We start from the raw sequence: 27,690 nt of genomic DNA, 5'->3' as shown, positions 1-27,690 counted from the left end.
AAAATCGAAATTCGATTATTATAACTTGAATTAATCGCATTGCTATTTCAATAGGAGAGTAGCCTTTAAGTTAAAATCGAAATTCGATTTTTATAACTTGAAAAAATCGAATTGCGATTTCAACGTAGTTCTCAAATCCGACAGTACATTCTAGTATATGGAGACGTTCCCATGGTGATGGGGACGCTCAATGAGCACGGAAGACGGCAGAAGCGGCAACGGGCACTGACTGGAGCAGCCAGGAAGCCAGGAATCCCAAGGACAGGTAAGAACAACTTTAGGGAAGTGGGAAAGAAAAAAATATAACAATAAAAAAAAAAAAAGAATATTCGAAATATCGAATTTCTATCACTATATTCGAAATATTCGCGAAAAAAAATCGATATTCGAATATTCGCGCTCAACACTACTCTCCAGCTGGAAAATAAATGCTTAACATGCAACATGTGCTGCACTCTGCATCACAGTGCTGGGTCAGGAAGTTAAGGGAAAATTGGCTTCTACCACATGGGGGCTGTTATGTAATTAATGAAGCTGAAATTAATTATTATATATGTGGTATGGCCTCCAGCCAGGCTTGCCATCCATCTAGAAATTTTTGGACCGTCCACAAAAATAGGCAACTTTTTCCCCCCGTGTCTTAGATTTTTTTGAGGCTGGCGGTACCTGACTAAATTACCGCATTGTTCGGACAATAAGACGCACACAGAATTTAAAGCAGGGAAATATAATTTTTTTTTAATTCAGATCCCTAATCATCATTAGACCTTAGATCAGACCCCCAAATCAGACCCCCAAGCTCTGATAGCCTCAGATCAGACCCTCCAGCCTCTATCAGCCTCAGATTAGACCCCCACAGCCTCCATCAGCCTCAGCGCAGACCCCCCCATTAGCCTCAGATCAGACCCCCATCAGCCTCAGATCAGACCCCCATCAGCCTCAAATCAGACCCCCATCAGACCTCAGATCGGACCCCTCCATCAGCCTTAGATAGTGCCCCTTCATCAGACCTCAGATCAGACATTAAAATAAATAAACTTACCTCTCTTGCTCCAGAACTCCAAATCCACTCACCATTCCTGGTCTTCTTCCGGCCCGCTCTGCACTGTGATCTGACATTGCACAGTGTTAGGTCATAGTGCGCACCTATGTGCACCAAGTCCTGACACTGTACGTCAGAACAAAGTGCAGAGCAGGGCCAGGCAGAAGACCAGGGAGGGTGAGTAGAACCAGCACAGCGCTTCCCTCACCGCTTCCCGTGGCTCTTGCATGCTGATGACTTTTGAGGGAAAAAGTGCACTTTATAGTCCAAAAAATACGGTGATAATTATAATTTTACAGCTCACAGTAAATACTGGTTATGAATTCTTTCTTAGGGTGCATTCAAACGACAGTGCTGTGTTTTGTAGTCCGCAAATTGCGGATCCACAAAAAAAACGGATACCGTCCACGTGCGTTCCGCATTTTGCGAAACGCGCAGGGCCGGAGCTATATAGAAAACACCTCTGCTTGTCCACAGACAAGAATAGGACATGCTCTATATGGCCACGGAACGGAAAAAACAGATGCGGACGGCACACTGTGTGCTGTCCGCATCTTTTGCAGCCCCATTTAAATGAATTGGTCTGCACCCGTTCTGCAAAATTGCATAACGGATGGGGACCCATTAATACAGTCGTGTCAATGAGCCCTTATCAGTATACTGAGCTATAGACATTTATTACTTTCTATCATTCATTTTGGTTTTCTAATTTGCCTGTAAAAAATGTTGCCTGTCCGAGATTTTGGAATAAAAATAAAATCTGGTTGGCACCCCTTTCTCCAGCCCAGTTCCATAGGGAACATAAACAGGTACATAACCCATTGTGCACAATAATACATATGGGAATCAAATGTACTGGAAAAAAAGAAACGTACAGCTTCTCAAGTGTGACCACATAAGATATTTGCTTTTTTTTATTTTATATAATTGTATATTTATTAAAAAGTGAAGAAATGACAAAGCATATCCACAACAGATCTATGCACATTAGTACAAAGTATGAGGCACCGAATTCACAGTAACCTAGGCAGTAATAACATTCAGTAATATTCCACAACAGAAAGAGGAATGTCAATCATTAATATGACAATAAAGTGCACAGAAGAAAAATAAACTGTGTCTGTCTTTAATTAGTCCATTATAGGACCACTGAACAACAACGAGACAAGACAAACGACAAGAACAAAGACACAAAAGGAGGAGGGGGGGAGGGATACACTAATCTCAGCAGCTCTCTAAGGATGTCTCGTAGCCCAGTAAACGTCCCAGGGATCCCATATGGCATTGAAGGGAACAATTTTGTCCTGAAACATAGCCATGGAGTATTCCAGGGTTTGGACTTCCGTCACCCTAGCGTACGAATCAGAAACCCTTGGTGGTTCGGGGCTTTTCCAACATCGAGGTATTAGACAACGGGCTGCTGTAAGTATCATTATTAGCAACTTAAGTGAGTGTTTTTTAACTTGACGAGGTACCAGATATTTACATTTAGGGTGTGGCAATCAGTGGATTAAAGCTCCATACTTTCTGGTTCACTTGATCTTCTGGAAGAGCACTTTCTCACTGTAACTTTTTCTTGGCAATCAGTCTTTACCAGGACGAGAAAAAAAAGGGCAGTCTGTTTAACCAATGGGTGGAAATGAAAAGTACAAACAGGAGGACACTTTGGTGGAGCGTGCAAAGTGGTCTGAGGTTCATGTCATACATAGAACATTGCTGAAGCGACAGATGCAGTAGACACCTCCAGCACAGCTCCACCTTCACCTACTATCCACCTCCAACTTGTTCAGCTCCTCATCTGCTTGAAACCATGAAGTTTTCTCGTCTTAAAATCTTCCTCTTAATCTTGGCTCATATTATCTTGGTCATCCTGCTGCTAGTCTTATTTGCCAATCCTGTAAGTGAACAGCAGTATCCAAAAAGGTAAGTCCGCTTTCCGGTTATTACAAATTGTGCAAAGTCTCTACAGTAGTTTTTGTGAGATTGTGAAGAGCCTGGGCATACAGACGTTTGTATCATTGCACACATACACTAAATCTGCATAGGAACATCCGTGGGAACCGGTAACCATCCTTTGGAACACATCACAGGTGAAACATACGTGGAGGGCTGTGTAAAAAGTAGAGGGGTCCAGCTTCTGATAAAACGATATGCTTTATTCGATGAGGTCAAATCCATACAAAACAAGACAGATGTAAAATCGACGCGTTTCGGATCGACCTTTACTCATGATATAAAATGCCATCTGCGACTCTCCCATATAAATACGCTTCCTCCAATCACATGCATAGAAACCGCATCACATGATAATCAGGTATGGGCAAATCACAAAACATCGAATGACAAATCCAACATGTGCAGAAAAACAAAAACAAAAACTGTTACAAATTCATTGATACTGTAAAATCAAGTCATGTTTTTTGTTCATGCCTGTGGGGAAGCAACTACCAAGTTCGTACATCCAATATGCCTCTCTACTTAATAGTTTGCATCTATGGTCACCCCCCCTTAACTGGGAGCGTGACCCTCTCTACACCCTGAATTCTAAAACTTTTTGTATTACCCTTATTTACAATGGCAAAGTGCAAAGTGGCAGAAGGAATATTGCGTGTTTGATAGTGAGGTATGTCAGATAAATGTCTCCGTGGAGGGCTGGTCCGGTCTCCAGGCTGTAGAGTGATATATCACATATTGGGTTCATTTTATTTCCTTATTATGTGTTATTATGTAAAAACTCTTTACTTTGACCAATTTTGACTGATTTGATCATGTGGCAAGTGGGCAAGTGCCACATCCAGAGGCGGACTGACAACTCATGGGGCCCCCGGGCAATAGGACATTATGGGGCCCCTGTGTCCCAGCCCATTCTCAAGCCACACACAGCCCCACCCACATATCGCGTCGCCCACATCACCTACACTTGGTACAGAATAGATTTATATCATCTTTAAAGTTAACTGCAATCTGGAGATTAAAAATACTAATAGGGTTTATTCAAATTCCCTTGAATTGCAGCTGAATTGATGTAGCCCTATAGTTTAACATAGAAGACCATTAGCTTGGCTGTAGTCTAGGTGAATTGTTCTCATAGTGAATAATCCCCCTGATATGGGCTGATAAGGAGCATAGAAAATCACTGACTCAGTTTTTCAGCTATACTACCTTTTTATGTTTACCACCTGACAGCTTCAACTGTGATTTCACCTTTATCTTATCTGGTCCTCACTAATCATTAAACTCAGTGGCTTCTGCGTCTCCATCTCGCCTCCCTCACAGTCTGTCGGATATATGAGCTCTTTCTGTGATAACATGCATGTCTTTTGTCCGCTAGGTGACAGATCAGGGGTTTAGGCCTCTTTCACACGAGCGTGTCCGGATAAGGTCCGGATGCGTTGCGGCAAACCCGCGCAAGTAGGTAGGGAGTTTTGCACGTGCGTGATAAAAAACTGAATGTGGTACCCAGACCTGAACTTCTTCATTGAAGTTCAGGTTTGGGTTCAAGGTTGTGTAGATTGTATTATTTCCCCTTATAACAAGGTTATAAGGGAAAATAATAGCATTCTGAATACAGAATGCATAGTACAATAGGGCTGGAGGGGTTAAAAAAAAGATATATGTAATTCACCTTAATCCACTTGTTCGCGCAGCCGGCATCTCTTCTGTCTTCTTCATTGAGGAATAGGACCTTTGATGACGTCACTGCGCTCATCACATGGTCCATCACATGATCTTTTACCATGGTGATAGATTATGTGACGGACCGTGTGATGAGCGCAGTGACGTCACCACAGGTCTTTTTCCTGCACACGGCAAAGAAGAAGACAGAAGAGATTGGATTAATGTGACCCCTCCAGTCCTATTGTACTAAGCATTCTGTATTAGGAATGCTATTATTTTCCCTTATAACCATGTTATAAAGGAAAATAATAATGATCGGATCTCCATCCACTTGCTTGCGGATGCTATGCGATTTTAACGCACCCCATTCACTTCTATGGGGCCTGAAAAACGCACAATATAGAACATGCTGCAATTTTCACGCAACGCACAAGTGATGCGTGAAAATCACCGCTAATGTGCACAGCCCCATAGTAATGAATGGGTCCGGATTCAGTGCGGGTGCAATGCTTTCACCTCACGCATTGCACCCGCGCAGAAAACTTGCCCGTGTGAAAGGGGCCTTATCCACTGAACAGTGGCTTGTAGTGAACTGGCAAGGGGATTGCAAAATCCATTCCATATTAGCCAATTTTGAAAATATTTCTAATTCAGCTGTTTTGGACTAGCCTTTTAAAATCCACCAATTGCCAATTCACAAGAAGGACAGAAAGCTGCTAGATTTGCAGACAGGAGTGAGAGGGGAGGTGAAAGAGAGTAAAGCTGGCCATACACCTATACATTAGCTGCAGATTTTCTATGGTCAGATGGAAAAAGTGCAACAGGTTCCTCCGTATACGCTAAACTGTGCTGATGGAGAAATCTCCCATTGAGCCAAGGTTCAGTATCTTGCTAGACGGCCCCGCTGGCTCTCAAAATACATTAACAATCTGATTGGATGCAAGTATTGCTCAGGTATTTTGACAGCCAGCGGGGCCGTCTAGCAAGATACTGAAGCTTGGCCCAATGGGAGATTTCTCCATCCGCACAGTTTAGCGTATACGGAGGAACCTGTTGCACTTTTTCCATCTGACCATAGAAAATCTGCAGATAATCTATAGGTGCATGGCCAGCTTACAGTATGTAACCTGTGAGTGAATGTGCATGTCTTTGCAATGCACTGGACGCAGGAGTCTGTAACGCACTGGACGCAGGAGTCTGTAACGCACTGGACGCAGGAGTCTATAACACACTGGAAGCAGGAGTCTGTAACGCACTGAACGCAGGAGTCTATAAAGCACTGGATGCAGGAGTATATAACGCACTGGACGCAGGAGTCTGTAACACACTGGAAGCACGAGTATATAACGCACTGGACGCAGGAGTCTGTAAAGCACTGGATGCAGGTGTCTGTAACGCACTGGACGCAGGAGTCTGTAACACACTGGACGCAGGAGTCTGTAACGCACTGGACGCAGGAGTCTATAAAGCACTGGATGCAGGAGTATATAAAGCACTGGATGCAGGAGTCTGTAACGCACTGGATGAAGGAGTCTGTAATGCACTGGAAGCAGGAGTCTGTAATGCACTGGAAGCAGGAGTCTGTAACGCACTGAACGCAGGAGTCTATAAAGCACTGGACGCAGAAGTCTGTAACACACTGGACGCAGGAGTCTGTAACGCACTGGACGCAGGAGTCTGTAACGCACTGAACGCAGGAGTCTGTAACGCACTGGATGCAGGAGTCTGTAATGCACTGGAAGCAGGAGTCTGTAACGCACTGGATGCAGGAGTCTATAACGCACTGAAAGCAGGAGTCTGTAACGCACTGGATGCAGGAGTCTGTAACACACTGGATGCAGGAGTCTGTAACACACTGGATGCAGGAGTCTGTAACGCACTGGACGCAGGAGTCTATAAAGCACTGGATGCAGGAGTCTGTAACGCACTGGATGCAGGAGTCTGTAATGCACTGGAAGCAGGAGTCTGTAACGCACTGAACGCAGGAGTCTATAAAGCACTGGACGCAGGAGTCTGTAACACACTGGACGCAGGAGTCTGTAACGCACTGGATGCAGGAGTCTGTAACGCACTGAACGCAGGAGTCTATAAAGCACTGGATGCAGGAGTCTGTAACGCACTGGATGCAGGAGTCTGTAATGCACTGGAAGCAGGAGTCTGTAACGCACTGGATGCAGGAGTCTGTAACGCACTGGACGCAGGAGTCTGTAACGCACTGGACGCAGGAGTCTGTAACGCACTGGACGCAGGAGTCTGTAACGCACTGGATGCAGGAGTCTGTAAAGCACTGGACGCAGGAGTCTGTAACGCACTGGACGCAGGAGTCTATAACACACTGGACGCAGGAGTCTGTAACGCACTGAACGCAGGAGTCTATAAAGCACTGGATGCAGGAGTATATAACGCACTGGACGCAGGAGTCTGTAACACACTGGAAGCACGAGTATATAACGCACTGGACGCAGGAGTCTGTAAAGCACTGGAAGCACGAGTATATAACGCACTGGACGCAGAAGTCTGTAAAGCACTGGAAGCACGAGTATATAACGCACTGGATGCAGGAGTCTGTAACGCACTGGACGCAGGAGTCTGTAACACACTGGACGCAGGAGTCTGTAACGCACTGGACGCAGGAGTCTATAAAGCACTGGATGCAGGAGTCTGTAACGCACTGGATGAAGGAGTCTGTAATGCACTGGAAGCAGGAGTCTGTAATGCACTGGAACAAGGAGTCTGTAACGCACTGAACGCAGGAGTCTATAAAGCACTGGACGCAGAAGTCTGTAACACACTGGACGCAGGAGTCTGTAACGCACTGGACGCAGGAGTCTGTAACGCACTGAACGCAGGAGTCTGTAACGCACTGGATGCAGGAGTCTGTAATGCACTGGAAGCAGGAGTCTGTAACGCACTGGATGCAGGAGTCTGTAACGCACTGAAAGCAGGAGTCTGTAACGCACTGGATGCAGGAGTCTGTAACACACTGGATGCAGGAGTCTGTAACGCACTGGACGCAGGAGTCTATAAAGCACTGGATGCAGGAGTCTGTAACGCACTGGATGCAGGAGTCTGTAATGCACTGGAAGCAGGAGTCTGTAACGCACTGGATGCAGGAGTCTGTAACGCACTGGACGCAGGAGTCTGTAACGCACTGGACGCAGGAGTCTGTAACGCACTGGACGCAGGAGTCTGTAACGCACTGGACGCAGGAGTCTGTAACGCACTGGATGCAGGAGTCTGTAAAGCACTGGACGCAGGAGTCTGTAACGCACTGGACGCAGGAGTCTATAACACACTGGACGCAGGAGTCTGTAACGCACTGAACGCAGGAGTCTATAAAGCACTGGATGCAGGAGTATATAACGCACTGGACGCAGGAGTCTGTAACACACTGGAAGCACGAGTATATAACGCACTGGACGCAGGAGTCTGTAAAGCACTGGAAGCACGAGTATATAACGCACTGGACGCAGGAGTCTGTAAAGCACTGGATGCAGGTGTCTGTAACGCACTTGGACGCAGGAGTCTGTAACGCACTGGACGCAGGAGTCTGTAACGCACTGGATGCAGGAGTCTGTAAAGCACTGGACGCAGGAGTCTGTAACGCACTGGATGCAGGAGTCTGTAACGCACTGAAAACAGGAGTATATAACGCACTGGACGCAGGAGTATATAACGCACTGGACGCAGGAGTCTGTAACGCACTGGACGCAGGAGTATATAATGCACTGGATGCAGGAGTCTGTAACGCACTGGATGCAGGAGTCTGTAACGCACTGGATGCAGGAGTCTGTAACGCACTGGATGCAGGAGTCTGTAAAGCACTGGATGCAGGAGTCTGTAACGCACTGGATGCAGGAGTCTGTAACGCACTGAAAGCAAGAGTATATAACGCACTGGACGCAGGAGTCTGTAACGCACTGGACGCAGGAGTCTGTAACGCACTGGATGCAGGAGTATATAATGCACTGGATGCAGGAGTATGTAACGCACTGAAAGCAAGAGTATATAACGCACTGGACGCAGGAGTCTGTAATGCACTGGACGCAGGAGTCTGTAACGCACTGGACGCAGGAGTCTGTAACGCACTGGATTCAGGAGTCTGTGACGCACTGGACGCAGGAGTCTGTAACGCACTGGACGCAGGAGTATATAAAGCACTGGATGCAGGAGTCTGTAACGCACTGGATGCAGGAGTCTGTAATGCACTGGAAGCAGGAGTCTGTAACGCACTGGATGCAGGAGTCTGTAACGCACTGGATGCAGGAGTCTGTAACGCACTGGACGCAGGAGTCTGTAACGCACTGAAAGCAGGAGTATATAACGCACTGGACGCAGGAGTATATAATGCACTGGACGCAGGAGTCTGTAACGCACTGGACGCAGGAGTATATAAAGCACTGGATGCAGGTGTCTGTAACGCACTGGACGCAGGAGTCTGTAACGCACTGGACGCAGGAGTCTGTAACGCACTGGATGCAGGAGTATGTAACGCACTGGATGCAGGAGTCTGTAACGCACTGGATGCAGGAGTCTGTAACGCCCTGGATGCAGGAGTCTGTAACGCACTGGATGCAGGAGTCTGTAATGCACTGGATGCAGGAGTCTTCAACGCACTGGATGCAGGAGTCTGTAACGCACTGGATGCAGGAGTCTGTAACGCACTGGATGCAGGAGTCTGTAACGCACTTAATGCAGGAGTCTGTAACGCACTGGATGCAGGAGTCTGTAACGCACTGGAAGCACGAGTATATAACGCACTGGACGCAGGAGTCTGTAAAGCACTGGATGCAGGAGTTTGTAAAGCACTGGATGCAGGAGTCTGTAACGCACTGGACGCAGGAGTCTGTAACGCACTGGACGCAGGAGTCTGTAATGCACTGGACGCAGGAGTCTAACGCACTGGACGCAGTAGTCTGTAACACACTGGACGCAGGAGTCTGTAACGCACTGGATGCAGGAGTCTGTAACGCACTGGACGCAGGAGTCTGTAAAGCACTGGACGCAAGAGTCTGTAACGCACTGGACGCAGGAGTCTGTAACGCACTGGACGCAGGAGTCTGTAACGCACTGGACGCAGGAGTCTGTAACGCACTGGACTCAGGAGTCTGTAACGCACTGAACGCAGGAGTCTGTAACGCACTGAACGCAGGAGTCTGTAACGCACTGGACGCAGGAGTCTATAACGCACTGGACGCAGGAGTCTATAACGCACTGGATGCAGGAGTCTATAACGCACTGGACGCAGGAGTCTATAACGCACTGGATGCAGGAGTATATAACGCACTGGACGCAGGAGTCTGTAAAGCACTGGACGAAGGAGTCTGTAACACACTGGACACAGGAGTCTGTAACGCACTGGACTCAGGACTTTGTAAGACACTGGACGCAGGAGTCTGTAACGCACTTGATGCAGGAGTATATAATGCACTGGATGCAGGAGTCTGTAACGCACTGGATGCAGGAGTCTGTAACGCACTGGATGCAGGAGTCTGTAAAGCACTGGATGCAGGAGTTTGTAACGCACTGGATGCAGGAGTCTGTAACGCACTGAAAGCAAGAGTATATAACGCACTGGACACAGGAGTCTGTAACGCACTGGACGCAGGAGTCTGTAACGCACTGGATGCAGGAGTATATAATGCACTGGATGCAGGAGTATGTAACGCACTGGATGCAGGAGTCTGTACCGCACTGGATGCAGGAGTCTGTAATGCACTGGAAGCAGGAGTATATAAAGCACTGGATGCAGGAGTCTGTAACGCACTGGATGCAGGAGTCTATAAAGAACTGGACGAAGGAGTCTTTAACACACTGGACGCAGGAGTCTGTAACGCACTGGACGCAGGAGTCTGTAACCCACTGGATTCAGGAGTCTGTAATGCACTGGAAGCAGGAGTCTGTAACGCACTGGATGCAGGAGTCTGTAACGCACTGGACGCAGGAGTCTGTAACGCACTGGACGCAGGAGTCTGTAACGCACTGGATGCAGGAGTCTGTAACGCACTGGATGCAGGAGTCTGTAAAGCACTGGACGCAGGAGTCTGTAACGCACTGGATGCAGGAGTCTGTAACGCACTGAAAGCAGGAGTATATAACGCACAGGACGCAGGAGTATATAACGCACTGGACGTAGGAGTCTGTAACGCACTGGACGCAGGAGTATATAATGCACTGGATGCAGGTGTCTGTAAAGCACTGGATGCAGGAGTCTGTAACGCACTGGATGCAGGAGTCTGTAACGCACTGGATGCAGGAGTCTGTAACGCACTGGATGCAGGAGTATATAATGTACTGGATGCAGGAGTATGTAACGCACTGGATGCAGGAGTCTGTAACGCACTGGATGCAGGAGTATATAATGCACTGGATGCAGGAGTATATAATGCACTGGATGCAGGAGTCTGTAACGCACTGGATGCAGGAGTCTGTAACGCACTGGACGCAGGAGTCTGTAATGCACTGGACGCAGGAGTCTGTAACGCACTAGATGCAGGAGTATATACTGCACTGGATTCAGGAGTCTGTAAAGCACTGGATGCAGGAGTCTGTAACGCCCTGGATGCAGGAGTCTGTAACGCCCTGGATGCAGGAGTCTGTAACGCACTGGATGCAGGAGTCTGTAACGCACTGGAAGCACGAGTATATAACGCACTGGAAGCACGAGTATATAACGCACTGGACGCAGGAGTCTGTAAAGCACTGGATGCAGGAGTTTGTAAAGCACTGGATGCAGGAGTCTATAACGCACTGGACACAGGAGTCTGTAACGCACTGGACGCAGGAGTCTGTAATGCACTGGACGCAGGAGTCTAACGCACTGGACGCAGTAGTCTGTAACGCACTGGACACAGGAGTCTGTAACGCACTGGACTCAGGACTTTGTAAGACACTGGACGCAGGAGTCTGTAACGCACTTGATGCAGGAGTATATAATGCACTGGATGTAGGAGTCTATAACGCACTGGACGCAGGAGTCTATAACGCACTGGACGCAGGAGTCTATAAGGCCTTTCTGCTGCCTGGCCAACCGTATGCTGCCACAGCGCCAGCCCGGCCTGCAGGACAGCAGAGAGGCCTGGGCTCCACATTTTAGCACCACTACATTTACATTTATTTATTATCAAAAAGCATCATACACAACTCAAAAAAAAAATATCATTTTTTACTGTCCCTTTAAGCAAAAGCCAGAATATAATAAAAGACAAAAACAGGTAACTACATTTATGGTAACTACATTTAGAATAAAACAATTTACTAAGGGTACTTTCACACTTGCGGCAGAGTGATCTGGCAAGCAGTTCCGTCGCCGGCAATCTGCATGCAAATGGACAGCATTTGTAGACGGATCTGGATCCGTCTTACAAATGCATTGCGAAAACGGATCTGTCTCTCCGAATGTCATCTGGAGAAACGGATCTGTTATATATTTTTTTCACATTTTTTCCGGTCGGTTCCAGCATTGCGGTATTTTTAATGACGGATCCGGCACTAATACATTTCAATGTAAATTAATGCCAGATCCTGCATTCCGGCAACTGATCCGGAATTTGGGGGGGAGAGAATACCGGTATTTACGGTATTTCCTCCGTCCAAAACGCTGTTCAGTGACTGAACTGAAGACATCCTGATGCATCCTGAACGGATTACTCTCCATTCAGAATGCATGGGGATAAAACTGATCAGTTATTTTCCGGTATTAAGCCTCTAGGACGGAACTCAGTGCTGGAAAAGAAAAACGCTAGTGTGAAAGTACCCTTACAAAAGAAGCTATTCAGTCGTCTGCTGTGCTTCCGCAGATTCTTTCCCCTCCTTTCTGTCTCTCCTCAGTGCGCAGGCGCACTGTTATGGGGAATCTGTGGATGGCACACTGTTATGGGGGCATCTGTGGATGACACTGTCATGGGCACTGTGGATGACACTGTTATGGGGGATCTGTGGATGACACTGTTATGGAGGATCTGTGGATAACACACTGTTATGGAGGATCTGTGGATGATGCACTGTTATGGGGGCATCTGTGGATGACGCACTGTTATGGGGACATCTGTGGATGACACTGTGATGGGGGGATCTGTGGATGACACTGTTATGGGGGATCTGTGGATAACACACTGTTATGGAGGATCTGTGGATGACGCACTGTTATGGGGGCATCTGTGGATGACGCACTGTTATGGGGGCATCTGTGGATGACACTGTGATGGGGGGGATCTGTGGATGACACTGTTATGGGGGATCTGTGGATGACACTGTTATGGGGGATCTGTGGATAACACACTGTTATGGAGGATCTGTGGATAACACACTTATGGAGGATCTGTGGATGACACTGTGATGGGGGGCACCTGTGGATGACACTGTTATGGGGGCACCTGTGGATGACACTGTTATGGGCACCTGTGGATGACACTGTTATGGGGGATCTGTGGATGACACTGTTATGGGGGATCTGTGGATAATGTACTGTTGTGGGGGATCTGTGGATGACACACTGTTATGAGGGATCTGTGGATGACGCACTGTTATGGGGGCATCTGTGGATGACAATGTTATGGGGGGATCTGTGGATGACACTGTTATGGGGGGATCTGTGGATGACACTGTTATGGGGGGCATAAGATGCTATGTGTCATCCGTGAGGGTAATCCGCTGCGTGAAAGACAGCCAAGCCCCAATCCGGACAGCAGAGACACGGATCAGTAACATTATTGATAATGCTCCGTGCCTCTCTGTGATCTTTTTACTACAAAATCACAGTGAGATAAAGTTGTCACCGTGATTTTGTAGTAAAAAGGTCACAGAGAGGCACAGAGCATTATCAATATTGTTCTGCTCTGTGTCTCTGCTGTCCGGAATGGGGCTTGGCTGTCTTTCACGCAGCGGATTACCCGCATGGGATCTGCTCGTGTGAAAGAGCCCTTATGTACAAGCAAAATGCTACTTACTCTTCTGTCCTACTCAGTTTTTTTCATGAATTATTATGGTAATGTGCCAGGAACTGATATGGCCACCCAAAAGACAAATACTGGTAAATCTTTTCCCTATATTTGAAGTACCAGATAAACAAATTAAATATCCAGAAGCAAAGATTACTGTTTCACAGAAGTTGTAGCAAAATCATAATGTCTGCTAGGTAGAGCAGGGCAGGTTTTATAGTAAATGGTTCGTCAGCAACAAGTAGATGGCCTTTGGTTAGATGGCGCCTTGTGCAGGAATATTTTGGGGCTCCCCAACCACCATAGAAGATATTAAATAAGAAAAAATATAAAGGGATTCTGTCACCTGGATTTTGCCTATAGAGCTGCGGACATGGGCTGCTAGATCACTGCAAGCACATCCGCAATATACATTTCCCATAGCTCTGAATGCTTTTATTTAGGGGGAAAAAAAAAACGATTTTATATATGTAAATGGGGCAAGTAAGGAGCCCAAGGGGCTGTTACTAACGTTTCTGGAGTTCAACCACGCCCACTGTGAAGGAGCCCAGCACTGCCCCGCAGACTCCAAATCTCCTCCTTTGGTAAGTCTATGTCTACCATCGCATACCAATGTCTCTTTTCTAATTCCTCAATGCGTTTGACATGAAAAACAAAGAAACTTTAAAAGTAGGTTTCCAATTTTCTACAGTGTTTTGTTATATACTACTCCTATGTAGACCTCTTTGTCTCCATAGCAACAGACTACGGGTACACCCTGTGTAGTCTGAACCTGTTATACTATCTTTACTCTTGTTAATCTACTGAATGAAGATCACCTCTTCCCCTCAGAATCATCTCCCCCTTCTCAGTATCACCTAATAATAGTTTCCCCCTCCAAATGTCTGTTCTTCAATTACCTTGGCAAGGATATCTGTCCCAGATATGACTTCTTCCTCCTCTTTCAGGTATCAACTCTCCTCCCCGCCATCTCTCCTGTCTCTGTGGTAGTCCAAAATGTGTACCTTAGCTGGTGGTACCTCAGAGGTTGAACTTTAATGGAGACTGAATCCATTGCTGATAGCCACCAACTACTGACTACTGGAACTGGAATAGAGATCTGTTTTGTGCCACTGTCAGGTTTTTTCTCTGGTCCATTCCTCAGAGGTCCGTCCCCATAGGGAATGACAGCAGTAAGTCCATGTTATCTACATTGCACACCCCTGTGCTCCTGGTATCTTTGAAGTCTATCAAAACCCCTGGAGGAGAACTTTAGCCATAATATGGGCAGGAATATGTTTTGGCCAAGGGCTTTTTCTTCCTCTGTCTCAATCAGCCCTGTCATAGAAGGGATGAACTTGATGGGCCTATGTAAAGAATGTAACTTGTGTTTTCTGGTGCGTCATACCCCAGGAGCACACTTTCAAATGCAACCTTTGCATCCCCTATCACTGCACCATTACTATACTAAAACCATTTACATATAAACTCAATGCCTCAATGCCACAGTCTTGTCACAATGTGACCATGTGCTCACATGACAATACATCTTGAAATGGTACAGACCTCAAGATTGGGTATCTTTATTGACTTTTTTGTTTCCTGTGGATTGTTAACAGGAACCTTTCACCATGAAAATGCTATGTAGGCTACAGGCAGCATGTTATAGAGCAGTGGAGCCGAGCAGATTCATATATAGTTTTGTGGTAAATGATTCGGTATAACCTGTATTCCATTCATTTAAAGGACTATGTACTATCTTTGGAGGCATTTTTTTAAATTATTGCATTGTACTCATTTTGGGCTAAAAATCATTATTTCAATTGGTCTTTATTAAAAAATTTGAGCCCCTTTCTCTGTACAGCCTTGCGATTCTCTTGTAGCAGACCCTGTATTTTTACTCTTTCCTGTCAGGCAGCTCAGCTGACGGCTCCTTATCTCTGATCTCTGACGTCCTAAACACCTCCTATGGCTCAACTGAAAAAAAGATTATTGACCTAAAATGAGTAAAATGAAAAAATAAAAATTGCCCCTGGAGTTGTCCATAGCCTTTAAATTCCTACTCATTCTGGGCTTTGAAGTCCAGGAGGCGGTCCTATCAGTGACTGACAGCTATCTGTGTATACACAGACATATAAGGAAGGCTGTCATGCTGCCTGCAGTGCAAACACCATGTTTAGCTTGAGAGGATTCCTAAGGTGTTCATGGTTAGGCTACTTTCACACTAGCGGCACGGACCTCCGGCAGGCTGTTCCGTCGGATGAACAGCCTGTCAGATCCGTCCTGCCGCTAGTGACCGTGTGCCCCCGGACTGCCACTCCGTCCCCATCGACTATAATGGGGGCGGGGGCGTAGTTCCAGCGGAGGCACGGCAGCAAACGGCGAGAGGCTGCCAGAATAAAACTATGACATGTCTGACATTTATTCCGGCAGCCTCTCGACGTGCGCTGCCATGCCTCACCGGAACTCCGCCCCCGCCCCCATTATAGTCAATGGGGACGGAGTGGAAGTCCAGGGACACACGGTCACTAGCGGCAGGACGGATACGACAGGCTGTTCATCCGAAGGAACAGCCTGCCAGAGGTCCGTGTCTGAAAGTAGCCTTAGTAAGGTTAGAGGAATGTTATACCTTGTATGGATGACTTGTATTCATCATAACTTTACCTGCTGAGGATAGCAGAAATATTAGTTTTGCTGATGATAACAAATGTACCCGTATACCTCCAGCAAACTTACTTGTGTTTTTCTGCTTCATTTAAGAAAGAAGCCATTTATCAAGACTTCACTTAAAAAAAAAAATATATGGGTTGTGTAAACTTCCTCAAACTATCACCTGAAGAGACTGATTTATCCAAAGCACTTTTCCTGTGAATCAGATAGCGGTACACACCTTTATCAAAAATGATTCCATATAATGAATCTTTGTGACTTGGTGTGTGTCTTGCTAAAAATTTTGAGATATTTCTGTTAATGGTCTCAGGTGGCCAATATCCCGCTGGACCTACCAGGGCCAGCGTCAACATCCGGCACACCTGGGGCCCACTGCTCCTGGGGGGGGCCCACTGTGCCCGCAGCTGTGTCCTGGTATTCATTAAACTGCCTGTTCTGAATTCTAGGGAAGCTTACCCCAGCAATGCAGACAATTTTCAGCCTAGTGCACTTCAGGGGTGGGCGGCCCATGTAACCAGTGGGGGAGAAGCCAGAGGAGCAGAGAGCTGTGTTCCTGAGAAGAGCAAGGCTGGAATGTGGTGAGGCTTAGCTGTGTGTATCTGTCCCTGTGTGTGTGTGTCTGTGTATATGTGTGTGTGTGTGTGTGTGTCTGTCCATGTGTGTGTCCCTGTGTGTATGTGTCCCTGTGTATCTTTCCCTGTGTGTGTGTGTGTCCCTGTGTGTATGTGTGTCCCTGTGTGTGTCTGTCTGTCTCTTTGTGTATGTGTCCCTGTGTGTGTGTGTCCCTCCCTGTATGTGTGTGTGTACCTGTGTGTATGTCTGTCTCTGTGTGTATGTGTCCCTGTGTGTGTGTCCCTCCCTGTATGTGTGTGTGTACCTGTGTGTATGTCTGTCTCTGTGTGTATGTGTCCCTGTGTGTGTGTCCCTCCCTGTATGTGTGTGTGTACCTGTGTGTATGTGTGTCCCTGTGTGTATGTGTGTCCCTGTGTGTGTGTGTGTGTCTGTCTGTCTCTGTGTGTATGTGTCCCTGTGTGTGTGTGTGTGTGTGTGTCCCTCCCTGTATGTGTGTGTGTGTACCTGTCTGTATGTCTGTCTCTGTGTGTATGTGTCCCTGTGTGTGTGTCCCTCCCTGTATGTGTGTGTGTACCTGTGTGTATGTGTGTCCCTGTGTGTATGTGTGTCCCTGTGTATCTGTCCCTCTGTGTGTGTGTGTGTGTCCCTGTGTGTGTCCCTGTGTGTATGTGTGTCCCTGTGTGTGTCTGTCTGTCTCTGTGTGTATGTGTCCCTGTGTGTGTGTGTGTCCCTCCCTGTATGTGTGTGTGTACCTGTGTGTATGTGTGTCCCTGTGTGTGTGTGTCCCTGTGTGTGTGTGTTCCTGTGCATCTGTCCCTGTGTGTGTCTGTCTGTCCCTGTGTGTGTGGGTCCGTGTGTGTGTACCTGTGCAGAGGCGTAGCTATAGGGGGTGCAGAGGTAGCAGTCGCTACCGGGCCCAGGAGACTGAAGGGGCCCAAAGACCCTTGTGCCACATTAAAAAACACTGGCATTATAGAAAGTGCCTGCTGGTCAAGTAACCCCTCTGGCTGGAGGGAAGGGGTTAGGCCAAGAATTTGGCATGGCGGGGGTGAGGTTTTTGCCTCAGGCAGCACGAAGGCTATGTGCTTCCCTGCCCCTGACCATAAACTACTGAGGGAAGGGGGGCCCAAGCTGAACTCTAGCACCAGGGCCCATGAGCCCATAGCTATGCCCCTGTACCTGTGTGTATGTGTGTCCCTGTGTCCCTGTGTATCTGTCCCTGTGTGTGTGTGTGTGTGTGTGTGTGTCTGTCTGTCTGTCTGTCCCTGTGTGTGCATGTGTGTGTCCCTGTGTGTGTCCCCCCCCTGTATGCATGTGTGTCCCTGTGTGTATATGTGTCCCTGTGTGTGTGTCTGTCTGTCACTGTGTGTAGGTGTGTGTACCTGAGTGTATCTGTCCCTGTATGCATTTGACCGTGCCTGTGTGTGTCTGTCCCTGTGTGTGTGTCTGTCCCTGAGTTCATGGGAGAGGCACAGGGAGGCACACTAAGGATGTAGGTAACACTACCAGATTATCAACACTAGTGTTATCTGTGGTTTTACATAGGACTGCAGGTAACACTACCACATTATCAGCACTAGTGTTATCTGTGGTTTTTACATAGGACTGCAGGTAACACTACCACTTTATCAGCACTAGTGTTACCTGTGGTTTTTACATAGGACTGCAGGTAACACTAACACATTATTAGCACAAGTGTTATCTATAGTTTTACATAGGACTGCAGTTAACACTACCACTTCATCAGCACTAGTGTTATCTGTGGCTTTACATAGGACTGCAGGTGATATCTACTATATTATCTGTACTCAGAGAGTTATCACTGTGTAAGAGGGCCCACTGAGACTTTATCGCCCAAGGGCCCACATGAACCTGGAGCCGGCCCTGGGACCTACACACATGGACAAAATTGTTGGTACCCTTCCGTTAAAAAAAAAAGAAAAACCAGCAATGGTCACTGAAATAACTCAAAACTGACAAAAGTTATACGTAAAAATGTACTAAAAATCAACCAATGAAAATCATCCATTGCTTTTGAATTATGGTTCAACAGAATAATTTATAAAATAAACTAATGGACAAATATGATGGTACTCTTAAGGGTCCATTCACACGTCTGCAATTCTGTTCCGCATTTTGCGGAACGGAATTGCGGACCCATTCATTTATATGGGGCCGCACGATGAGCTGCCCGGATCCGGAAATGCGGACCCACATTTCCGGGTCCGCAATTCCGTTCCTAAAAAAAAGGACATGTCTTATTCTTGTCTGCAATTGCGGACAAGATTAGGCATATTCTATGAGAGTGCCGGCGATTTGCAGTCCGCAAAATGCAGAACGCACATTGCCAGTGTCCGTGTTTTGCGGATCCGCAAGCTTAATATTTTGTTGCACAAGCTTTCGGGGCAATCATTGCAATCAAGTGATTTATTTTGGCCCACTTCTAGTGAGCAAACTGCTCCAGCTGTCTCAGGATTTAGATCAGGGCTCATAGAAGGCCACTTCAGAACAGTCAAAAGCTTTGCGCTTAGCCATTCTTGGATGTTTTTTGTTTTGCGTCTTTTTTATGTTGGAGGACCCATGGCCTGCTTCTGAGACCAAGCTTTCTGACACTGGGCAGCACATTTCACTCCAGATTGCCTTGATGGTCTTGAGATTTCATTATACCCATCACATATTCAAGACACCCTGTGCCAGATGCAGCAAAGCAGTCCCAAAACATAACTAAACCTTCTCCAGGTTTCACGGTAGGTACTTTTCTTTGCATGCTTTATTTTTGCTTCTGTGAACATAGAGCTAATGTGACTTTCCAAAAAGCTCCACTTTTGTCTTATATGTCCAAAGGACATTCTCCAAGAAGCTTTATAGCTTGTCAATATGCATTTTCAAATTGTCTCACTTTTTTATTATTTGCTTTCAACAGTGGGTTCCTCCTCAGCCATTTTCCATTAACCACTTCAGATCGTCCTTTCAGAGATTGCATCTGCACGCTAATCGTGCAGCTGCTGTGTCAGGGGCCCGCTGTCAGTGACAGCATGGCACCTCAGGGAGAAGGCAGGGACCGTTCCTGTGTGTCCCTGCCTTCTAGATCGCTCTATACACAGCACTGGACAAGTGCTGTGTATACAGACAGGAAGCGCAATGCTGCTTCCTGTCCCGGCCCAGTGATCATGTGACCACTGGGGCCGGTGGAGTGCAGGAGCTGCCAGGTCTTCCATAGACCTGTACAGCGCAATATACTGCTGTACAGCCTCTTTGGGGGGGGGGGGGGGTATTTCGCCTGTAACTGGGGCTACTATGTCTGCCCCAGTTACAGGAGAAATCAATAGTGGGAAAAAAAAGAAGAAGTGAAGTTGAATGTCCCCCAGAGGTCTTGTATGAACTTATGGGGGACGCAAAGTGTAAAATAAAAAGTAAAAAAATTAAAATAATAAAGTGTTTTATAAAAAAAATGTTAAAAAGTTTCACATATAAAAGAAAATTCCCCAATTAAGTCATTGAAAAAAATAAATGGCTCTATAAAAATATCACATGATCTACCCCATCAGGTAAATGCATTAAAAATATAAAATAAATAAACATTAGCCAAAACATGCTTTTTTTTAGTTACCTCGCCTCCCAAATAACATGTTAATCGATCAAAAAGTCATATGTACTCCAATTTGGTAGCAATAAAAACATCACCTCATCACCTCAAAAAATGAGCCCCCACACAAGACCATAGCCAGAAAAAATGTAAAATTATGGCCCTAAGAAAATTGCAACACGAAAACATGATTTTCTTTTCTAAAAATGCTCTTATTGTGTGTAACGTAAAGTGAATTCGAAAAATTTCAGAATGAATAAGCTTACGTAGGCTACATGAATAAATATAATTACTAACTTATTAAATATACGATAACACGAACAAATCACATACAGAATAATAAAAAGTAAATAAACATCACTAGCCTAGTGGAGACCCTATGCCTGTCTACCCCGTTATAACACATGACTGACACCCCAGGGTGTACAAGAGATATAGGGTCAGTCATACTCACCTCCTACCTAGAATGGAGGGCCTGGTGGAGTCTCCCAAGTAAATGTGTGTCATCATGTTTTAACCTGTTAGACACTCCTCCAGTGTGCAGCACACATGTCTCTGAGATCACTCAGTAATGTGGTCTTATCAGCACAATGGGGGATGGGTACTATCTCTAACCCACTTCATTACAAGGGAAACTTATAAACTACTACACAAAGTATTAAACAGAATTAAAGTGGAAAACCAACCAGTCACTTAAAAATACCCTTACAATACATTGTGTAAAACTTTAAAAAAAAATAGACATATTTGGTATTGCAGCGTCCGTAACAACCTTCTACAAAAATATCACATTATCTACCCCATCAAGTGAACGGCGTAAAAAAAACAAAAATTATGCCAAAACAGCTCTTTTTAGTCACCTCACCTCACAAAAAACATAATATCAATCAAACAAAAAGTCATATGTAGCCCAAAATGGTAGCAATAAAAACATCACCTTGTTGCGTCCATAACGATCGGATCAAAAAATCTGCATTAGACTTACTGGTAATTTGGTTTCCATGAGATCACCATGATGGCCTCACAAAGAGATTGACTGCTAACCTCTGTAGGGGCAGGAACAGAGAAATGTTAACCCACCACCACCATACACCAGTGCTTCCAAAATTACTAGAGAGAGTAAGATGGTGGAGATTTAAGTATAGTAACATAATAATATAGAAACGGAAGGTATTACATCATACCCTATAAGAAACAAAGTAAACTAATAAATTGGGAGGAATTAATGGGTGGTCATGGTGATTTCATGGAAACCGAATTACCGGTAAATCTAATTCAGATTTTCCATTTCATCACCATGACGGCCTCACAAGGAGATATACAAAATTATAACATTAAGGGGGGGCCACTGCCTGGAGGAATTCACGTCCAAAAGACAATTCAGAAGTATTGGAGAACTCTAACAGGTAATGATTTATAAAAGTATGCATACTGGACCAAGTAGCTACTCTATAAATGTCTGCCAGAGATGCACCCGCCTTCTCCGCTTGTGACGAGGACATAGCTCTACTTTATTGAGCCTTTAAGTCAGGGCTGCACAACCTGTGGCCCCCAGAGCCATGGTTTGCGGCCCCTGTCCTGCTGGGCAGAAACACAGCCGATCCTGAGATCAGCTGTGTTTCTGCCCGGTGCGCCGCACAGCGAATGGATCTCAGGTTTTGCTCCTGCACTGTAGCAGGAGCAGAAAGGGTCCCCGGCTATTAGTCAGAGCGGGGAAGCCGAGGAGAAGACAGAAGCGCTTTATTAGCGCTTCTGCGTTCTCCTCTATGAGCGTTCTGCAGTGTGGACCCGGCAATCACGTGATCGATGGGTGTCTTGGGGGCAGAGGAGCGCAGCGTTGCAGGGTCAGGAGACCCTGGTCAGCTCTGCCCTGGTACAAAACCCCCGCAACAGGCTGGTTTCCCTGTAATCAGGGCTCCTTTGGATGCTCAGGTTACAGTGGAAATAGTAAAAAAAATATATATATATAAAAAATAATTTTATTAAGTATAAAAATAAATAATTTAAAAAAATTTAAGTTAAAAAACTAAATAAATAAAAAATATAATAAAATATAAATAAAAGAAAAGAGAAATAAAATACGTGGCACAAGAAAATAGAAAATTATAAAATAAATTAAAAAGGAAATACAATAAAAAGGAAAAAGTACTAAATAAAAGTGTTCACTGTACCACAAAAGTCCTTTTATGACCCCTTGGGGGACATATTATGTGGCAAAAATATATTTAAAAAAATAGATTTTTTTAAAATAAAATTATAAAAAATAATGCAATAAAATATTAATAAAATACAAATAAAAGTAAAAAATAAAAAGGAAAAAGTGCAAAATTTAAAAAAGTTACATTTTACCCCAAGGTCTTTTAATGACCTCTTGGGGGACATACTATGTTGCAGAAATATATTACAAACTAAGTTAAAAAAAAAAAATACATAAAAGAAAAAACACTCACACCAATCAAAACTGTCACAATACCGCCCCATTCACGTGAAACTATACATATTATATAACAAAACAACCTAATCATTATATAACAAAACGGAAATAGTTATAATAATTTATTTTGGTGTCAGTTTGCATATTTAAAGAATAAGGAGCTATAGTTTGAAAAAAATATACTTTTTAAAAACGTTTTGTACAGTTTCCCCCAAATTGAAAATTGTTGCAAAAATTATTTTTATAGTCCAACAAATAAGATAGTTGCAACCGTTTGAACCACCACGTGCGCTAAATCGCAAAAAAGTGTCTGGTCATTAAGGCCTTTTCGGGCCTGGTCATTCAAGCATTAACCAATAAGCGCCTTCCCCACTAGCAAGGTTAAAGTGCTTACTGGTTACTGCAGGGCGCCTATAACTGGATTGGCAGGAAATGGTAATAACCAGTGAGCTCCGTCCTCTGCAGTGAAGGAAAGCACTGATTTATGAATAGGAGGCAGGATGGAAGGAAATGTTGCCACCAGTTCCTGCAGCATGGCCTCTGAAAAAGAAGATTTATAATTACATGCTCCACACCGCTCTGGTCCTCTGCACTGCCCCCGCTGCCTCCATCTTCCGATTCCTGCTCTGTTTACACCTGGCAATGCATGGCCATGGTTACTTGCAGGGCTCCAGTCAATGACTATCTTCAGAAGTGACATGCTGCTTGTGGCCATATTACCGCGTAAGCCAGTCATTGGCTGGAGTGGTGTATGACCATGTCCATGCATTGCCAGGTGTAAACAGCGGGGGGCAGTGCGAAGGACCGGAGCGGTGGGGAGCAGGTAAGTATAACTCTTCGGTTTCAGGGGCTATGCTACAGCACGATATTTGGGACAATTACTGGGTACAAGTGTTCATAGGAGCTGTGAGGAATATGGATTAATATTTACTGTCAGCCATGTCCTCACACCCCCCCATTTGCTGACAGTTAGCAGAGGTACGGAAAATCCACAGGATTTCCCTGCTTCAAAGCCCCCCAGCCCTGATTGTAATTTTATGCACCTCTTGGCATGATTCAGTGTATATGCAAAATAAGTTTCCACCCCCCCCCCCCCCCCCCCCAGCCATCTGAGTGTCAGTGGGCCAGGAAGACGCCCCAGGGGGTCCAAGCTTCAAGGAGAAGTTCACACCTCCAGGCACCAGTTTGGAGCCACCTGAATCCGGCAGGAAAACTCTCAGCAGGGGGTATCTGCTCTTGCCCGGATCAATGAAACTTCCCAGACATATTGGCACCTACCTCTCATAAGGAATTATGAAGCGCCCGGCCATCGCAGGCGCAAACCGGATACATATTTGTGTCCCGGTGGCCACGAGGTACGGTCCCATGGTCTTTGTTTACTCGTACCCAGTCGGGGTAGGGAGATACCCATATCTCCCATAGAAACCACCTACCGGTACCAGGTTTGGGCTCTACTTGTAGCCGGAACCCAGGCAGGTCCATTAGTCCCAGAATCATCTCCCTGTGACCCTCTGGTCTGGAGCTATGAACCCTAAAGGGTTTTGTGGGTCATTCACCGTCAGCCCAGAAGAGGGGGGGTTGACCCCTCCCTGAGGCAGGGAGGGGATGGGCCGGCTACAGGTTAAAAGCCTGGTGCCAGCAAGTAGGCGCGGTCTTTCTCTGAAGAGGGGTCACATCCTACACATGTGTTTAGAGGGACCCAGGAAATAGCAGGAGATCACAGCCCTTCGTGTGGACTCCAGCTCAGGACATCACAAGGAACTTTCATCATACTTGGTAACTTACTTTTACACTGCTTAACCCTGTTGTACCCATATAATCTGTATCTGTAACCTCAGACCACTGTATATATTGTCTGTGTATATTGTGTCATATCTAGTGTGCTCTTACAGCGATTAAATCTATAATTTAATCTTGTGCTATCTTGTATCTCGATCACGAATCCCCACGTCCGTGTTTTGGTCTAGTTATAAGCTACCGCGGGTTGGTTTCTGACCCTATATAATCCCGTTAGCGGACCGGGCTTATATCAAACGAGAAACTGGTGGCAGTTACCCGGGCTGAGTGTGGGCTGTTTTCACTGTGGCAGTGAAAAGGCTCTCTCAGCTTGTTGCCTCTCTGTGCCCGCGTGGACAGGAGGTGTGTGTGTAAACTATACCAGCCTGACCTTACGTGCTCCTCTGGAGGGCGTAACTTCACGTTTTTGGTAAACCCTGTGATCATACCGGGTCTCGTGAGCTCGATGTGGTTGACGTCAGCGGGCACGAGGGGTGGTATTCATCACAGGAGCGCTCATATCTTATATCTGGCCAGTATAATCGTGCAGCTAATGAAGTGTCAGAGGTGAAAAAATCTTTTATCACACTTGGTAATGACGTACAGGATTTTGCATCCACCATTTCATTTTCTGAAGTTCTGCCTGTGCATAATGTTCAGAATGATAGGCAGAGGCGCATAAAGGAGTTCAACATATGGCTTGGTAAATGGTGTCAAGAGCAAGGATTTGGCTTTGTTTCTCATGATAGCTCTACTTGGAATAGAAAGGAACTGTACAAAAAAGATGGTTTGCATCTTTCTCTCAAAGGAACAAATGTACTTAGTGAACAACTCCAAGAATTTGTGAAAGAGTATTTAAACTAGGAAGGGGGGGCAAAAGAGTGAAAATAAAAGAGTCCAATTGCCCCCCGAAACAATGCCAGAACAGGTCAGAAGCACAGAGGTTAAGAAATGATAAGCTCAGAGTCCTGTCTACAAATGCTCGCAGTTTAGGTAAAAAAATCAATGAACTTGGGTCAATAATGGCATCTGAGAATGTAGATTTAGTGGCTGTTACAGAGACATGGTTTAATGAAAGAAATGACTGGGACATAACCATACCAGGGTACTCTTTATACAGAAGAGACAGAGAAGGCAAGAAAGGAGGAGGAGTGGCCCTGTATGTGAAAGATAGCATTAAATCTAACCTAATACAAGTTGGTGAGGCCAACATAGAGTCAGTTTGGGTTACGTTGCAGTTTGCTAATCATGCAGTAACTCGTGTAGGTGTGATATATAGACCACCTGATCAAGTTAAAGAACTAGATGATCTACTAGTTGAAGAAATAGCTAAAATGACAATGAAAGGAGAAGTTATCATTATGGGAGATTTCAATCTTCCAGATATAAACTGGAAAACCAAAATAGCAAGTTCTACCAGGAGTACAGATATTCTAAATTCCCTACTGGGGTTATCCCTACAACAAATGGTTGAGGAGCCATTTTGGATTTGATATTCACAAATGGGGATTCGGTATATGATGTCATTGTAGGCGAAACCTTGGGATCTAGTGATCACCAGTCAGTGTGGTTTAATATAAGAACTGTGAAAGAGTCCCACCACACAAAAACAAAAGTTTTAGATTTTAGAAAAACAGACTTTTCAAAAATGAAATTAGTCATAAATGAGTCCTTATCAGACTGGAACGGATTACATGGAGTCCAGGAGAAATGGGACTACTTAAAAGGTGCATTATTGAAGGCAACAGAAAATTGCATTAGACTTGTCAGTAAAAGCAAAAAAAGGAAGAGACCACTGTGGTACTCAGCAGAAGTGGCCCAAATCATTAAAAATAAAAAGCTAGCATTTTGTAATTATAAAAAAAAACCCAGAGCAATGAAGATAAGGAAATCTACAAGATTAGGCAGAAAGAGGCCAAGCAAGTTATAAGAACTTCTAAAGCTCAGGCAGAAGAAAAACTAGCTCAGTCTATGAAAAAAGGGGATAAGACATTCTTCAGATATATAAATGAAAAAAGGAAATTAAAACAAGGAATAACTAAATTAAAAACAAAGGACGGAAGGTATGTAGAAGAGAATAAAGGGCTAGCCGACTGCCTTAATAAATACTTCTGTTCAGTTTTTACAAAAGAAAAAGAAGGACCTCCATTAGAAAGTATGACTATTAAATCGTTTGATGCATGTGTCTTTACAGAGGAAGATGTTCTAAGTTTGCTGTCTAAAGTGAAGACAAATAAGTCACAGGGGCCTGATGAGATACACCCAAAATTATTAAAAGAGCTTAGTGGTGAGCTGGCAAAACCGTTAACAGATTTATTTAACCAATCATTAGTAACAGGAGTCGTCCCGGAAGATTGGAAATTGGCAAATGTCGTGCCCATTCACAAGAAAGGTAGTAGGGAGGAATCGAGCAACTATAGACCAGTGAGTCTGACATCAATAGTAGGCAAATTAATGGAAACCCTACTAAAGGATAGGATTGTGGAACATCTAAAATCCCATGGATTGCAAGATGAAAAACAACATGGGTTTACTTCAGGGAGATCATGTCAAACAAATCTTATAGATTTTTTTGACTGGGTGACTAAAATAATAGACGGTGGAGGTGCAGTAGACATCGCATATCTAGATTTTAGTAAGGCTTTTAACACTGTCCCACATAGAAGACTTATCAATAAACTGTAGTCATTGAGCATGGACTCCCATATTGTTGAGTGGATTAGGCAGTGGCTGAGTGACAGACAACAGAGGGTTGTAGTCAATGGAGAACATTCAAAACAAGGTCATGTTACCAGTGGGATTCCACAGGGATCTGTACTGGGACCAATTTTGTTTAATATCTTCATAAGTGATATTGCAAAAGGCCTCGATGGTAAGGTTTGTCTTTTTGCTGATGACACAAAGATATGTAACAGGGTTGATGTTCCTGGAGGGAAACGCCAAATGGAAAAGGATTTAGGAAAACTAGAAGAATGGTCAGAACTCTGGCAACTGAAATTTAATGTGGATAAGTGCAAGATAATGCACCTGGGGCGTAAAAACCCAAGGGCAGAATATAGAATATTTGACACAG

The 27,690-nt window shown here is 45.1% G+C and overlaps 1 protein-coding gene across 1 annotated transcript in view; it reads left to right on the top strand.

Moving 5' to 3' along the window:
* Positions 1-2,724: 2,724 nt before the first annotated feature.
* Positions 2,725-27,690, top strand: part of ST6GALNAC1 (ST6 N-acetylgalactosaminide alpha-2,6-sialyltransferase 1) — an 80,068-nt gene continuing 55,102 nt past the window's right edge. The window contains exon 1 of the mRNA XM_044298188.1: positions 2,725-2,965. Coding sequence (XP_044154123.1) covers positions 2,853-2,965 — 113 coding nt within the window. The 5' untranslated portion in view covers positions 2,725-2,852. The remainder of the gene's footprint in view (positions 2,966-27,690) is intronic.

The sequence above is a fragment of the Bufo gargarizans genome, chromosome 6 (genome assembly GCF_014858855.1).
Source record: "Bufo gargarizans isolate SCDJY-AF-19 chromosome 6, ASM1485885v1, whole genome shotgun sequence".
Lineage (NCBI taxonomy): Eukaryota > Metazoa > Chordata > Amphibia > Anura > Bufonidae > Bufo > Bufo gargarizans.
Note: the sequence above shows the minus strand (reverse complement) of the source record. Positions and strands in the feature narration are given on the sequence as shown.